Below are 16,705 nucleotides of genomic sequence, written 5' to 3'. Positions count from 1 at the left end.
CATTGTGCTGGCTATACACTGGCCTTACGTTCAATTTTCTTTGCTAGCAAGCTCTTTTTGGGTTGGTTTTTGTTTTTTTTTTTTTTTTTTTTGGTTGGTTGGTTGATTTTCTTTTTTCTTCCCCCAATTCATTTTAAATCGTTTTTGGAGAAAATCCATTTGGCTGTATTCATGCCCATGCATTTCTAGTCATTCACAGACATGCTCACTCCCATCGGACATCGGAAAGAACAAATGGCCAACATACAGAAACACCTGGTATACTCCATACACACTCCAGCAACACAAGCTTGGAAAGAAATCCAGAGTCTTCACGGGAAAAGCACCCCACAAGGGCAAGCACGGGGGAATTTGGGACAAACTGGCTGGTTTTAAGGCAGGAAAGTTTGTGGCAGCTCGTTTGACTGGGATAGGTTGTCATTTCAGCTGGCTACCTCCCTGGCAGCGATCTTCCCCACAAAGAGGGTAAGCCCTCGAGTTAAAAACAGGCTTTTTATGGCTTTCCCAGAATAAAGAAAAAGGAGGAAAGACATCAGGAATTGCTTAAAAAAAGGGGATAAGGGCTCACCATCGAGCATCTGCCCAGCTTGTCCTCATTGCAGAGACTAAGATATGCCTACATTGAGCCTTTCCTGATGCAGAGACACCTAGAAAGGATGCTGGGAGTTGTGCTATCATCAAGGCTACCTGATCTTTAGGGATCAACATCCAGCCACGAACACGTAGCTACAAGATCAGCAACGTTGGCTCTTGACATTTAACACACACAGGGAGATCGTCACACAGACAAAACACAAGTGTGCCCGAAGATTTCCTATCTTTATGCCAAGTGGGAAAATGCATCCAAGTAGGCAAGCGATTTGGGATAAGAAGTGCAAGCCCCTTCACTTGATATGGGACATTGCTACTGAATGATTGCCCCACTCAGTCCTGCCTCTGACCTCGTCCAAGCAACACCTCAAGGGGAACAGGCGGGAGAACAGGGTGCTGTGTGCTAGGGATTTCTGTCAGTAAAACAATCAGTCAGTTTATCAGAGTTAGAAGAAACTAGAACAGCGAAGTCCAACATGGATTAGCTGTAATTAAAAATTGTCAGAGGTTTCGGTTCTTCAGCTGAAAAGTAAGCTTGTGCCAAAAAATAGGATGCTCAACTTCCAGCCTGCAGCGCGTACGTAGGCTCGCCGGGGAACGGAGGAAGCTCAGGAAGCTGTCAAGCTGTTAGCTAGACTGCCTCGAGCAGACGAGAAGGGTTACTTTGCTAGACTGCTATGCTGAGACGAAAGTGTTGCTATTTGTTTTCCCAATCTCCTTCTGCAGTGTAATAACGCAAACTTCCCTGCCGACCTTGGAGGCGAGCGCTCCTCTGTGGAGCATCCCAGAATCCCCGGTGCTGCCCTATGCCAGCAGACCTGCTGGATGCCTTGTCTTAAAAACTAACTCAAAATGCAAGAAAAATGCTCAAAAAAAAAAAAATTTTTAAACTTAATTCTTTTTCATGTGTGAAGTGACTCTCAAGTCAATGGATGGAGAATCACTTGGCATCGCTTGGACCTGGATGCCACTTCCATGGGGCTTGGGCTTGCCTGGCACCAGGATGATCAGCTGGGGAGCTCTCAGCAGAAATGACAAGAGCAGACAGACTTTCCAACCTTAGAACCCATGTTGCATTTATGAGATGAGTCCACCTGAAACACAGTTCTCCCTTGAAGACTCCAGTTCCCTTTTTGGCTTCCCCTTCCCAGGCTTGTCTTGCCACTCAGCAGCGCTGAGAAATAAGATAAACAGGAATGTGATACCAACCGTGAACTGCCGGTTCTGTCGTCGCCGTTGTGTCTACACACGGGAACAGAGGATTGGAGGAAGGGAAGAAACAGGAGGAACAGCATGCAAAAAAAGGGAAAATGGAAAAAATGGAACAGATAATATATGAGCAAGCTTTCAAAGAACATTGCGTGACAAGCAATAATAAAATGAAAGGCAAAAAGCATTTGAAGTGAGTTGCACTGTTTAGAAGACATGCCTCCAGTTCAAAAGCTATGAGCCTGAGGAAAACAGTAAATTTTTCTCTTTTTCCAGGACCTTGCCAGAACAATTACTGGTGGTTGCAAAGTCAGGGGAACAGGAGACAGGAGAGAACACCGACACCAATGGTTTGGTTGGTGGGGACAAAACAGAAGCTCCAGAGCAGGATGAGGAGCTGAGGCTCAGCACGTCGCTGTTACACACTCAAACACTGCCCTCACCAGAGCACCCATGGCCAGGGAACAGTCTGCTCCTGCCTCTCCTCCAGCTTCCCAGCCACCACCTGCATGAGGAATCATTTTTTTCAGCATAAAATATGTTCTAGAACTGGTAACTGTGGACAAACATTACCAGTCCCTCTGCTGCAGCAGGTACCTGGTTGAACAGCTATGGGTAATTAAAATATCCTGGATGGTTTTTTGCTGGTTAGTGTGAAGCTGAGTCTACTCCATATGGCCTACATCCCACTGGAAATTTCTTGGGGGGTGCTGCCTTGCCAACGGAGAGATGCTTTGTCTCTTCCACGTGTTTTCAACAGGCAGTTTAAAAGACTGACCCAAATCTGAAGGCTTTTTCTGACAGTTATTTCCCCACACCAATAGGTTTAAACCAAACGTAACCACATTACCCGAATTTCCCGGCTTATTTAGTTGTTGCAGCCCATTTGCTTTCCATCTGGAGGTAGGTATTCCGTGGCAGGGGTCAGTGGCTGGAGCGGGCTGGCTCCTCAGAATGTGGCACTGAAATAAAGCCCCGGAGCCAACGGCCCAGCCCAGGTTTGTCCCAGCCCTGCGTGGTTCGAGGCAGGCAGTGTTTGAGTGAATAACACCGTGCGAGTGAGCGCACAGAAGCGCTGCACTGCGTGTCCCTGCACAGCAGCCGGAGCTTGGGTTTTGCAGCAACGACAGACAATTCACAGCGGCATTTCCCCTCGGTGACATGCTGGCAGAGAACCCGGGCGCGGGTCCCCTGCGCGGGCAGAGGCAGCAGTGGAAAAAGGAGGACCTGTTTCTTGGCAATTTAGCTGAGGACAGCCCAGGGCCGAATTCCTGAAGCAGCAGCAAAGACAAGAATCATACAAGGAATACACAATACTTACAGATACCAGGTCTACATGCTTTAATTATGGAAGCAAAACAAATAAACCCTGCACAGTTTAACAAACTGCACCAAGATTTGCATAACAGATTACCAAGCTGTCATTAGCCTGTTTCCACTGCCAACATAGGCTGTTCTCATCTTGGCAACCAAATCTAAGGCACCCTCAAGGAGGCCAGCCCTTGTTCTCCTGCGGGAGCTCTGGGGGCTGTAAGGGAAACCTTCCAAAGCCACGAGGAGACCAACAGCGGGGGCTTTGCTTTGGTTTTGGGCAGCAATTCCCATTCGTTTTAACCAAGCAAATGGTGGAAGGGGAAATGGCGGTGGAAGTGGGGGGAAAGTCATTGTTTAGAAGGGGTTGTAAAACTGAGCATTAATTCCTGAGATAGCATCTTGACATCTATAAATAGTCTCAATTTACTGTCTTCCTGAAATAAAAAAAGTTATGTCAGCTTTTACACTAAATAGAGAATCTGCTGGAAGCAAACTTGTATTGATGTGCTGGAAGAAATTATTAGTCAAGAAAACAGTGCAAACTGGACAGTGCATCTCGCTTCCCCGTCCGGGGACAGAGACCAACAGGTTACACAAAATAAAGTTCTCAAGCGGTTGTAAGTGCGAACAAATATCCACGTCAAACAACATGTTGGCTGCAGCTGGAATGACAAAGTTATGATTAGCAAATGGTTTGGATGGTTGCAATAGGAAACACAGACTGGTTAAAGTTTAGAGTGAGCTTTCAGGGAGCCTTGTTCAATCCCAGTCTTCTTTGGGAAGAAGGACTGTACACACCAGTATTCCGGACAGAACAACCCCGTGTTAAAGAGATGAGCGCCCCGACACTGGTGTGTTTCTACACCATCGTGTGGCAGAGGAGAGAAAAGTGGTCCCTGGTGCTTTGGTACCAAACCAGTGCATTCCTGTAAATCCGTGTGTGTCCTGGCCCTGCCGCCGTCACTCCTCACCTGGGAAGGAACATCCTGGCCCTGCAGTGCTGCTGCTCATACAACCCGTAACTTCAAGCTGCACTGGATAACTTCAAAGGTGCTTTCCTGAATCCTGGGTATGTGCCACCAGCTTCTGCTTTGCTTTCAAGACCAGCCACACTTCCATGTCAGAGTAGGCACACAGCACCCCAGGGATCAGCCTTCTGCCCCATGTCCTACAACAAAAATCATCTCTTCTCCTTAAATGCTGACCAACAAGAAGTCTTTGATACACTCCTGACTTAACTAATGTTGAACAAAGAAAGCCAAGGAAAGGCTTTGCCGTCACAAAAAAGCACTGTTCTGGTCCCAAGCCATCGACATGCAGAACAGCTACACGACCACCCCGGGCTGACAGCTATCATTTAAAACGGAAAGCTGGCGATGAAGAACGAGCTGGTTTACCAGGTGTAGCAAAGCCAAGAGGACGTAGTAATCACATAACCAAACAGACTCAACTCAATGTGGGATTTTCTACCTTAATATCAAAGCTTCTCTTCCCAATGCCAGTAAGGAAGAGAACTAAATGTGCTGTTTGGGAAAAGCAGAACAATGCCATGGCCTTCCAAAATCTCCATGTACAAAAGCTCCTCAGAGGCCTGGTTTATAGTTACAGAAGGTACCCAAGGGAGTAACCACTGGCCTCTACAAAGCTGCAAATTTCACTTTATTGGGATTTCTGTGTAGCACTGGCCATAAGAAATAAATAGCTGCCAGCTAAGACAACTCAGATGACACCCAAGCTCTAGGCACTCACCACCTCATTAGGCAGCTACATAAGGGCACATACACATACACACACACACATATTTATAAAGTTACTGCGTGGAGGCAGCTGGGCAACGTCTCTCAGTGTTATGAGCTCCATCGCTGAGCCTCCTCGTTTTCTCAAATGGATTCTCTCCAACTCCAAACTGTTTGCGGAGTGTGACCCGGCCCTTTAAACTTGGCCATAATTAGTCTACAGCCTCAAACAGAACAAGCACGATGGAGGAATATTAAAACCCCAGCAGCAAAATTAAATTCCCCCGGTTGAATGCTGGAGCCGCAGTGCTGCAGCCTCGCAGAGGTACTCGGTGCTGGGGCTGAGGAGCACACACAGAATTACAGCAGCACATCCGCAAAATAACGGCAGAACACGCTGCCGCCTTTTAAATTTAAAGAGGCTTTAGCAAGTATAGATATCCATTCAATATATTGCTTTTTAAATTGCTTTCTGAACTGAAACCAAAAGCCAATCTGATCCCTGACGCGTGGAGCTCTTATTCTTCCTGATTTTCCAGACTACTTCACATGTACTGACCAGGGCGAGTGTGAATTCCTGCACATTGCTGCCTTCGCAGCAGCCTGAGGGAACAGCATGGGGCACTGCAAACAGATTCATTCCTGCTTTGGCTCCGGTCCTTGGGGCTGATGAAAAGCCCTACAAAACCCTTCCCGGCGTTCCCCTGGATCAAACTTCTGTGGGACACCAGCACAGATGTCACATCCCCCAGCAGTGCGAGAGCTGAGGGGTGATGGGGCTCAAACACCAGAGCGCAGTGGCACGTCCATCCTTTCCCTCACCACAGCCACCCTCTCCCTCACCACGTGCTCCTCCAAGGACGGATGGAGATGTCCTTTGCATTCCAAAGCCCCCCAGCCTACTCCATACAGCACTCCAGGTTGGCTCTGAGTGCCCCTGTCCAGGCGTGCTGCAATGGGCTCTGGAGACAGCTTGATTAGCGGACCAGATGTTTCACAAAAATCATCACAATCTGTACGCATGTTGTGTGTGACCAGAACAAAAATAGTCTGAAATTAACACAGCGGCTCCAGCCATGCTTTTGCATGTTTCCCCATACAGATTTGGGAGGATTTTGGTTTGATTTCAAGCCCAACCTTGCATGCGCCCCATGCTTCTGCTCAGCAAGATGATGGTTTGTGCGCTGCTTATGCTGTGTCACCAAGGGCAAGGCCAGATATGATGGATCCTGTCTGCTACTGGCTGGACGTGGGACTGAAAGACTGAATTTTATTTCATTTTATTTCCTGTCCCAGGCCTGTCAGCTCTACCTTTAGCCCCTTTAATGTGGACACATCCTGGATGAAAATGTCAGAAAGGCACAGAATCATCTTTAAATTAACTTGACATTTTACCAGGGACAAGCAGAACTTTCAACAGAAAGCAGAAGTTAAATAATAAATAATTTGGGGGAACAAATCCCTGGGCTGCGTCCCTGCACAGCGGCATCAAGCATCAGAACGTGCCACAACTCGACAGCAGACTGGGAACGCTGAGAGCAAACCGGCAGCCCTGGCTGCTCCTGCTGACGTGCCCATCTCCCGTTGGCAGCACGGGCACCTCCACATCCCCGGAAAAGCCAGAGACTGTAAGAGAGTCCAGACTGCTGAAGCTGACCACTCTGAGCTGACCAGGCAGCAAATGTGTTTCCCTTTTACGATTAAATTCCATGTCACCACCTGCAGCAGCCCCAGGCAGAAGTGGCCATACCTGAGCCGACGCCACGATCCTGCCTGTGCTTTAGTCATCCCCACGCTGCATCTTTGCCTCCCACAAACCCACTGCAAGGAAATCTGAGAAAAGGATGACTGGCACTGCATTATTCCTGCTCACCAGCCACTGGGATTACTGTCAGAATAAACCCCCTGCAACTGCAGCTTTTCACACCACCAGCTGTAATCAGGAAAGGACAAACTCCTACTGAGAATAAAATCATCATTTTTCTTGTATTGAGGAAATTTTTTGGCATGTGAAATGCTCTGAAAACCTGCAACACTATTTTTGCTCATGGAGTTCACCTTTCCATGCGCTATTATTTTTAAGGCACCTGGGATGACACAGAAGCATGCTTCTCAGGAGACAGTGCCTGGCCCCGTGGGTGACAGGAGATTTCCACTACCAGGTGTGCCCCTGCTCAAGAGCTGATATTCCAACTCAGCATCAATTCTCAGCTCCTGCTTTGGAGCTTGCTGGCTCCGACACACCTCCAAGCCAAGCAGAGCTTGCTCCTGCGCTTGTACAAATCCTGAGCCTCAGGAAGGAACCCAGAGCTGTTTCCACAGGATGGGCTCGGTGCTTCCCAGACGCATTCACCGAGGGGGCTGGAGCACCTCTGGGAATTCTCAAGTGAAAACCACTACCTGCAGTGTTAGAGCCCCCTGAAATATACACACACACCCACATACACACCTCCCTGCTCCTCCAAGGGATCAGTGGGATTTAAAATATGCTCTAAATGGGCATTCCAGGGAGGACATCAGGAGCCCCCAGCCTGCTGCTAATACTGCCACAAAGGGTGGAGAGCAGCACCTTTGCAGAGTCAGCAGCACCCACTGCAGGGCTGGCAACACCGGCAACCTGCACGTGTCACCCCCAGTTCTTCACCAAAACTGCTGCCAAGACACCTGTGCAATTCCACCTGTGGAGAAAGTGTGGGAAATGCAAATGTGCAGCTAGGAATGATGCCGTGGATCCTGGAGGTGGGTGTGTCAATGGACCGGGTGGCAGCGAGGAGGCTGGGAAAGGCAGGCAAAGGCTCCGCGCCGTGCTCCAAGATGAGAGCTGGGCTGTGATTAAGGACCTTTATCTCCCAGGAAACAACAGCTGTCCAAGCCCAGCATTTCAAGGAGCGACTCCAGGGTAATTCAAATGATGCCGTTTGCTCTGCTGTATCGTATTGTACATCTTAATGAAGAAAGCCACAAGGACAATTTAACTGATAAAGAAGGGCTTGGCAGCGATAACGGCTGAAACACCAAAGGATGGCTGGAATACCAATGCTGTTGGAGGCTACGTGGAAAAGATCAAGCTGTCACGCAGGAAATCTCTTCAAGCACCTACACTAAAGTGACAGAGGGAAAGCTCTAAAGGTCGTGGTGTCTGGAAACTTCACCACTGCTCAGCTTGTCCTTTGCTGGAGAAAGCATCAGGTCAGCTTTCCAAGAGCTCCCCCAGAAACTCCCTGAACCAATAAATCAAAAGAACAACTCCAAGGGCAGAATTTTCTAGGGTCACCTGCTAGAAACTGCTTCAGTGCAGCCTCTCTCCCCATGTTTTATTCAATTAAGGCAAGACAATTGTTTTTCAGAACTACTCCATGGTTCCAGGGGACATGAACTAGGTCAGGGTTATACTAGAAGTAGGGGGAGAAAAGCAAAATAAAGCAGATTTCAAGTCCACCTCATCCTAAGGATTGGATTCCACTGGGCTGGCTCTAGATGCCTGGATTGCCAGCAGCTCAGGGAACGCCCCCTTGGCTCCCACTGCTCCTCTGTCAGACAGGAAGAATGCTGGAGCATTCAGCTGAGGATGGGAATTAAGTTATCAGGTGTCTCTCGAGGCTTTGAAAAGTGTTCCAACACTATTCTGCTATGTAATTCTAGAGATTATGTTAATTTGACCTAATTTTTTCCAGCCACAAAGTCTCTTAACTATCAAAGGGCAAAAGTTGGTGTGGCTCCATGCTCCTGAGCACTGACTGGAGAGGACACACATGCACATCTGCACAACAGAGGGGGAAGCCTTGACTTGACTGTTCTGGGTGGGAAAAGCACACTGAACTCATGGGCAGAGGACGGGAAGACGCATGTCAAGAGGACTCAGTGCCAGGGAAGAAAATAATAATTTCTCTTATCAGCATTAACGAATCTTCTTCCGACAGATTGTGAGCAGGAACTGCTGGAATCAGGGAGCAATATCACATTTTCATTACTTTTCCAGCCTCCTCAGCAGTTCAAAGCCAACACAGAAAAGCATCAAGGAGGCGATGGAGACCCACTGGGTTCTGCCACCAAGGTCTGAGATCCTCCACCACTGCAAACAAAGGTGAGAGAATGATGCTGGACAGCCCCGTGCTCCTTACCCCAAGGGACCTCTGCCAGGCTGATGACACGGCCATTTGTGACTGCAAGAACCACCCCCCTCCCCTTCTTATTTTTAATATAAAAAAGCTGAAAAACTATGTGGAGGAGAGCCCAGAAGCTACTGAGCATCCACAGACAAGCCGCAGCACTCACAGCAGGACAACAAACAACCAAACTGCTATTCCTTGGGAAGAACCAACCACTACTGAGCACCCTGACACAGCAGGTGAGGACAAGCGAGGACAGCGCAAGCTTTGGAAGGCAGTGCTGGGGCAACCCCTAAAATGACAGGCTGGTAACAACCCAGTTCCCAGGAAAAGGACTGTCATTAATGTTTGCAGGCACCACTATTAAGTTAAGGGGTTATCCAAGCATCAAGATACATTGCTCCTTTTAGCCTTCCAAAAGTCACTGAAAGCACGAGCAATTACCGTCAAACAAAGAAACCTGCGAGCGCATCCATGTACAGCCTGTGGGACACACGGGCCGAGCTTCTCTGCAAACAGCTCTTAGGGAGGCTTTGAGAAAGCTTCAAACCTCCTCTGAAACGAAAGCAGGTTAAGTCTAGAAATCAAAAACACGGGAGAAGGGAGACTGTTCACAGCAGAGCATCCCGAGCATCCCAAGCTGGGTGCCTGGAGCTGGGTTTACCGGTAAGCACCTGGAGGGAGGAAGCAGAGCACGGCGAGGGCTGGCAGCGTGGTGGTGGCCGCCGGCGCGTTAAGGCACGTTGGGAGAGAGGCTTCGCCTGCGTGTCCGTGCCAGCGGGGCCTGGCTTGGGTGCAAAAAACCTCGAAAGGAAAAGAAGCCACGAAACGCCCTGGACAGGATGGTGAAAGTCAGCTGAGCAGCATCATAAAAGCAAATAAAACGTGAAGGCATTTACACAAGGGGTGGTTTACAGCAACAGTAAATGTTGTGCCATTAGGTATTCAATGGTCCATCCTCACCTGCCGTTTGTCACCTCTGCCTCAAAAAAAAAAAACCCACAAAAAGCAGCAAGCAAAAGCAAAAGCAGCGGTTGGAATAGGAAAGGTCAGAGAAATGACAATGCGGATGGTTACAAATAAATCAGAAGGGTTTTCCTGATGAGTCAGGTCTGTGAGGAGGTATGAGGATGTGTCAGAGAGAGGTGTCATGATCTTGCTGGTTGTTTTTATTCATCTTTTCTCAAAAGACAAGGAAAATCTCACAAGCTGAAAGGCAGCTCCTCAAGAAGGGGCCTATGGATGGCACTCACTCAATAAAAACAACTGGTGGAATTCCCTTTCCTGGGAGAGTGAGGGAGAAGCTTATCACAGAGAAAGACCAACACCTCAGCGTGAGAAAAAGCATCTTGAGTCTCACCAAGCGAATTGAATTGCCGAAGACCAAACTTTCTGCCATAAATTGCTCAGAAATTGATACTGACGGGATGGAGGCTGAAACGACTGCCCGTGCTAAGCGAGCTCTAGGGCTGTTTGCATCCCGTGTTTGAAGTACCCAATACTGGCCACCAGTAACTGAATTAATCACTTTTCCTGCCACGACAGTTCCCACGTTTCAGGAACACCCCTCACCCACGGCAAGGACCGTCTGACACGTCAAGCTGCCAGACCAGGGCTCGTGCTGTGGGTGGGCGTATTCGAGGGAAAAAAATACTGCAAGTGATTGGTTTGTTGTTTTTCCCCAGGCTTCATGCTCTGCTTATATACATAAAAGACAATAAACATTCAGGACATTTCCAATGGTTATGAAGGTACCATACCTGTGATGGTGGTAGGGATGGTGGTGGTAGTGGTGGTGGTTGTTGTGGGAGGAGGGATAGTTGTGGGGGGATCTGGATAAAATATAAAAAGGAAAATAATAAAAAAGCAAATTAAGAAAAAAACAAGCAGAACACAACAGCGGTCAATCGTGATCAGAGGAAAACAAGGACGCTAAGAAGCAGCGCGGGGGTTGGGGGCCTTTCCTTGGCTAAATCCCAGTGGGAGAGCCCAGCAGCTGCAGGGACAGCGGGGCCAGATCCTCTGCCCACGCTCACTCCGGCTGGAGAACCTGGCCTCAACCTCTCCCCCCTTTCTGCCTTCTACAATGCTAAAAAAAAAATAAATAAAACCCAGCATAAATTAGTCAATGAGAGAGAGAAATGGAATGGGAGAGGCATAAGAAAAATAAACTGCACACTTTCCACAACAAAAAGACCAGTTTGCACATACAAGGAGAGACACAGTGGTGCTTTTGGTGGTTGTCTACGGATACATTTGCGAACCCAGGTGGGAGGGCTGTGTGAGGGGCCCTGCTGTGCTTCACAGCCTGAGCATTAACAGCACATGAACAGATCTCACTGTCTTCCCAGGGCCGTGAACCTCACTGCTCTTCCTCTATAAACACATGGCAGCAGGATGTTAAAAACTACTTCAAAGATGGTAACGAACACAGAGAAACGACAACATCATTGCTGAATATCAATTTCCAGGTATGAGGAATTCCACCAAGATCTTTTAATTTAAAAAAAGAAAAATCAGTATTTTTCTGACAATTTCAGTTGCGCACTCTTGTTTTTGCTACTAGGGCATCGTTAATGAGATGTTTCTCTCTGTGACCACTTCTCAGATGGACTGGACCTGTTGAGATTCAAACCCTGCTGCTTGTCACGGGATTGATGTTACACACAGGGACACATCCTTATCAAAACTATCGGGCAGGAGAAGGTAGATATGAGAAGATGTAAAAGAAAAAATATGTATCAATGCCCAGATGATCAAACTGAATGCGTTAAGTAGTCGGAAAGACTTTGAACTACGGATTCATTCGGCAATAATAGAGCATGAAACCTTTCATGGGCTTTTGATTTTAGGTTTCCTCCGTAGCACGTCAGCTGTTCCTCACTAACACATCTGCTACTCTTTTATCTCTGAGCGAGCTCCCTTGGATCCCCTAATTAAGATATCTGAACTTTAATTATATACTGCACCTTTATTATATTCCATCCAACTTCCCAAGAGTTAAGGAATGTCACCTCATAGTTCGCTATGCTGTGAGCAGTCACTGTCTTTCCCCTACATCCCAAGGATCCCAGCCCCTGTGCTTCTCTCTCACTCCTGACCCATACATCTCCCTGAGAGCAGTGGGGACCCTCACAGCTGAGGCACAGCAGCACTGAGGGAAGGGCCCCCAGACTCACACCGACCAGCCTGGGACTGGCTGTGTTGTGGGCTCTTCCTCCATAAAAACAAAAACAAAAAAAAAGCTGGTGTGCTAATGGAGCTGGAAGTTTCTAGCAATGTATCTGGTATCTGCCCAGGCCCATGGGGAGGGAAAGCATAAAATGAATTTTAGAAATGAACATGTTTTCAGTGTGTGCCAATGTGATTATACATCCCCATCCCACGTGGGCAGCTGGGAAGGTGCTGGGCACAGCTCAGCTGCTGGAAACCGCGTCAAACCCCCGACCTGCAGAGATGTCCCTTTGGAATGGGACTGCCTGAACGCTGCCTCTCCTGGAGCTGTGCCAGACCCTGCTCTGTGTCTGTAGCCCCCCAGTTCCCACCCTAACATGGCTTGGGAGCTCTGCACCGTGAGCAGCCGCAGCCGCAGCCACAGCCAGCCTGGCGAGGACAGCGAGGCACGTCCTGCCACCAAGGCTCCCGCCATGCCCACAGAGATGTGCCTGCATGGACACAGACCCTGGTGCTGCTGTGGAATTGGCTGCTTTTGGTGGTGAAAGAGGTGTTAAGTGCCCCACCACTGAGCAGGATGAGACCTCCATGCTGAACCTCCCCCCAACGGCAGCTCCAGCTGGGCTCTGTACCAGGAGGCTTCAGCTGATGGCCACAGCCCAACCACTCCCTCCCCACTCTGGACTTCTTCTTAAATCAAGGGTTAAAAGGATCCCTTATGCTGTCCAGAGTGCCAGAGCCTAGCAGGATGCTGCCAAACATGCAGAAACTGGAGATGATGGGGTGTGTAAAACCCTTCTCTGCCCACGAGCAGCCCTTCTCTACATGGGCAACACATTGGCCAGATGCCTAAGCTGGAACCCACAGGTCTCCATCCTCCTTCCAAGTAATGCTGTCTTGGGTCTCCCCCTGTGGATTTAATCCCAAGAAGGAGCAACCCCAAGGAAGTCCCGCGCTGTCTATTCTCACCCACATCCAAAATGCAGAGTAATTATGTGAGATTTCCCACGAGCTCTAAACCTCAGGTCAGTAATGCTGGGGAGGTTCCCCCAGCTCTGCCTTGGCCCAAGACGGGTACATACAACTACACAAGGAGGGAAACCACCTGCCCCACAGCTGCTTTATGGCAGCAGCTTTCATGGTTTCCATCTCGTGGGGAACCGCCTGTGTCCTATTCCAACTGCTTTGCTCTCTGCAAAATTGGTTGTTTCTTTAAACACTGATGTAAACAAGTGGGTTTTTAATATTGTGAGCATGCAAATTACCAATCATAAATGCATATCTGACTTCATTTTGTAAACTGGAGTCTTGTGGAGTGAGAGGCACTAGAAAAACTACCCATATGATGGTGTACGTGAGTTTTGTATAAGCTCAAAGCTGTCGCTATCTTGAGTCTTTGGGCAAGTTTCTAAGACTGGGCTTAAAATCACTCCTGCAGAGGTGGCATTTGGAGAGGTATGGGAGGTTCTCCACTTTTTGACTGTATCAGAGCAACTACCAGAGAGCTCAGACTGCAGAGCTTCAGGCGGCTGTTGCATGGAACAAACTTCAAACCAAGTTTCTGTCCCACCTGAGTGGAACCGTAGCATCATTCAGGTCGGAAAAGACCAAGACCCACCACGAATTCAGCCCAGCCACACACAACCGCTCTTAACAGAAACTTTAAATACTCAGCCCAAGGAACAGCTCATCTTTAAACTGGGGCATCGCTCTGCAAGTGCCTCCTGAATCTCCACTCCATGCAACACCTCATGGCAGGAGCGTGAGGTTTACAGCAATGCCAAAGTAAAGCAGAGGAAATGAAGAATTAAAGCAGGTACTTAATAGCACTTTAAAAGATGCTGAGGCATGTTTTAGTGTCTGCCCAGCCGCTCAGACAGGCTTAAGGCATCTCATTCCTCCAGTTTATTTACTGGTTTGTAATTGTCTGGGGATGCTGGCTGATTAACTTGCTAGTGGAAGGCTCGAAACTCCTCAGACCATTGTTCAGGCCACTGGAGGAGGTGTTACCAGAAGGACAAGAAATCATTGGAGAAGTCCTAGGAGAACTGCACAGTTCTCCCCATGCCCCTGCTCTGGCTTTCCCTTAGGCTTCAGCTGGCAGCACGGGGTGGGAGCTCCCCAGAGCCGGGACAGGCTCTGTGCCTGGTGCACACACCGAGAGCCCCAGCAGCACCCCAGTGGTTTCCCAGCCCCTACCCCAGCCCAGCACAGCGTCGGGGTGTCAGGAGCTGCCTGCAAACCTGGCATTGAGCAAATGTTAAGTTCTGTCACAGCTTTCCGAGCAGGGCATGTTGCAATTACGTGTAAACGAGTCTAGAAGAACGGTGGTTTTCTCACGTACCGTATACAAACAGCATGTAATCCGCATGTGATTTCCCCACCGCGTTGGAAGCCTCACAGCGGTATGTACCATTATCTGTTTTGTTTAGGTTACTAATGAGAAGGTTTGAACCAGACACTACAACGTGTTGAGGCATCTCATCATCTACTCTTAACCACCTCATGTCCGTAGGCCTACAGAGGAGGGAGAAAAAGAAACAGTCACATTACTATTTTCCTATGGTCAAGATGGCATCTTCAAAAGTTCATCCACAGACAGAAAGCCCAAACCAAGAAAAACTGTAAAGAAACAACACATACTTTTTTTGTACTACTCAAGCCCAGATGCTTTCGGGCTTCCTCAATTTAAATTTACTTTAACCCAACAGGAAACTGTATCCAGAGCTTAAATTTTCTGAAAACACTAATGCAAGCAGGAAGAAAGTTCATTAGTGGTTAATCATTCGCTTACTCAGCAAACCTGAAAGCTCTGAGGCTACAGACTCAGTGTTCATCCACAGGGTGCTCTGAGGGCAGAGCTGGACAGCAGAACAAGTAAGGTTTCGTCAAGTTTGAACCCTTCCACAAGCTGCCAGGGACCTGGTGACCTCAGCGAGCGCTGTGCCATGCACTGAGGGAGTTCCAGCCCTTCTCCTGTCCCCCAGCCCGCCTGGCAGCCCCTTCCTGCACCCCACCACTGATGGAACCCACATGGGCAGTGGGTCTGCAACATTCAGGGAATGAGCCTGGTTTGTTAGAGGTGGTAAAGATCAGGAGCGCTGAGGGGCTTGGGGGTCTTTTGAGTTTGTGGAGGTTTTTAACATCTATTACTATTATGTCTTTAAGCGGCCGTAAGGGGACAGATCAGATCCTTCTCAGCAAGAAAACTCCAGCATCCTTCAGGCCACTCAACAGTGAGCTCTTAAAGAGGAGTTTCCTGCAGCACAGCTTCTCTCAGCCTGCCTGGCTCCAAGGCTGGCAAGCGAGACTGCATGATGCTGGAGGTATCCCACAGCTCAGGCTTTTCCCTGGGTCCAAACAGTAGATGACTGCCATGATGCAGAAGCTTCAACATCCCAGCCATGCTACTGGATGGATCCAGCACCAAGCAAACTCAGCTGGGCATTGGCTGACTCTGGTTTTGGACATGGGCTCAGTGTTCTATCCCTCGCTGCCACGGCATCGGCACACGAACCATGGTGTGGGCAGCAGCAGCAGCTCCTGAGAGAGCCCAAATGCAGTTTAACTTCAGTGCGGGTGGGAAAGGTTTGAATGCTCCTGGCTACAGTTTTTAAAGGGCTCTTTGTGCTGTGGAGTCCCCAGGTTTCCCAGCTGGTACACGATGCAGCAGCCGCTGCTCAGAGAAGTGTGTCCCTGGATCCCCAGAAGTGACCATTTCAGCATCTTCCCACTTCCGTCATAGTCTTAGGGGGTTGTGTCTAATCTAACAAAATATCTGTATTAATACCAAATAGAAATTTCTCCTCTCTGGTCTTTTTTCCCTCTGAGCTTCCTTCCCCCAATATTTATGTTGCCAAATTTTGCAGAGAAATTACTTTGCTTAACTGGAGAAACCTCCCCCTTCCTCTAAAACCTCTGTAAAAGATTTCATGAAACCTCTTTATCTTAAAAAGATGGAGCTAAACCCAGCTCATTACTTTACTGTATATTTTCTTAGCTTTGGGAGACCCAGGTGAAGTGACCCAGAGAAGCCAATTCCCAGCACATCAGCAGCATCAGCAAGCTGCCAGGGAGATGGGTCTGTCCTATTTAACATGGGAATGTCTTACTCATAGCCTGCAAGGAAAAAAATGTAGAAAGCCTGTTCATTAGATCCCCAGCTGATAGCAAATGGGAGGCACTGCAGGTACCCAGGGGAACAGGAATGCAAAGGGGCTTGGCAGGCTCTGAGCAGGGAATAGCTACTAAACAGAATTCAGCAGGGACGTGCCAGCCTCTGATGTACAGGGAAGGGATTGGCCTCGTGCCGAACAGAAGAAACTGGGAAGTGGGAATCAAGCAAATACTATAGGAATCAAGAAAATACTGTGGAAGGGGATGTAGGCTACCAGGGAGGATGAGGGCAGCCTGAGCTGCCTTGGTGCTGGGTGCCCGCCCTGCCCACGCTGCTGAGCTGGATGGGGTCCAGCTCCTCACGCCCCAGCTCTGGGCATGCTGCCAAGGAGGCACTGACAGATCTCAGGGATGTTTGCAGAAATCTTATGGACATGATGAAAATAAAGAAGGATA

The 16,705-nt window shown here is 48.7% G+C and overlaps 1 protein-coding gene across 10 annotated transcripts in view; it reads right to left on the bottom strand.

Moving 5' to 3' along the window:
• The window catches only part of CADM1 (cell adhesion molecule 1), a 136,047-nt gene that overhangs the window by 14,241 nt on the left and 105,101 nt on the right, over nt 1-16,705 (bottom strand). For 4 of the 10 annotated variants that reach the window (XM_048328526.1, XM_048328529.1, XM_048328527.1 and 1 more), the window contains exons 7-9: nt 14,478-14,650; nt 10,720-10,791; nt 1,801-1,833 (exon numbers count right to left, since the gene is read on the bottom strand). In XM_048328526.1, coding sequence (XP_048184483.1) covers nt 1,801-1,833; nt 10,720-10,791; nt 14,478-14,650 — 278 coding nt within the window. The remainder of the gene's footprint in view (nt 1-1,800; nt 1,834-10,719; nt 10,792-14,477; nt 14,651-16,705) is intronic. The other 6 variants (XM_048328528.1, XM_048328533.1, XM_048328530.1 and 3 more) reach the window with 3 other exon arrangements.

Source organism: Corvus hawaiiensis, chromosome 25 (assembly GCF_020740725.1).
Source record: "Corvus hawaiiensis isolate bCorHaw1 chromosome 25, bCorHaw1.pri.cur, whole genome shotgun sequence".
Classification (NCBI taxonomy): Eukaryota; Metazoa; Chordata; class Aves; order Passeriformes; family Corvidae; genus Corvus; species Corvus hawaiiensis.
Note: the sequence above shows the minus strand (reverse complement) of the source record. Positions and strands in the feature narration are given on the sequence as shown.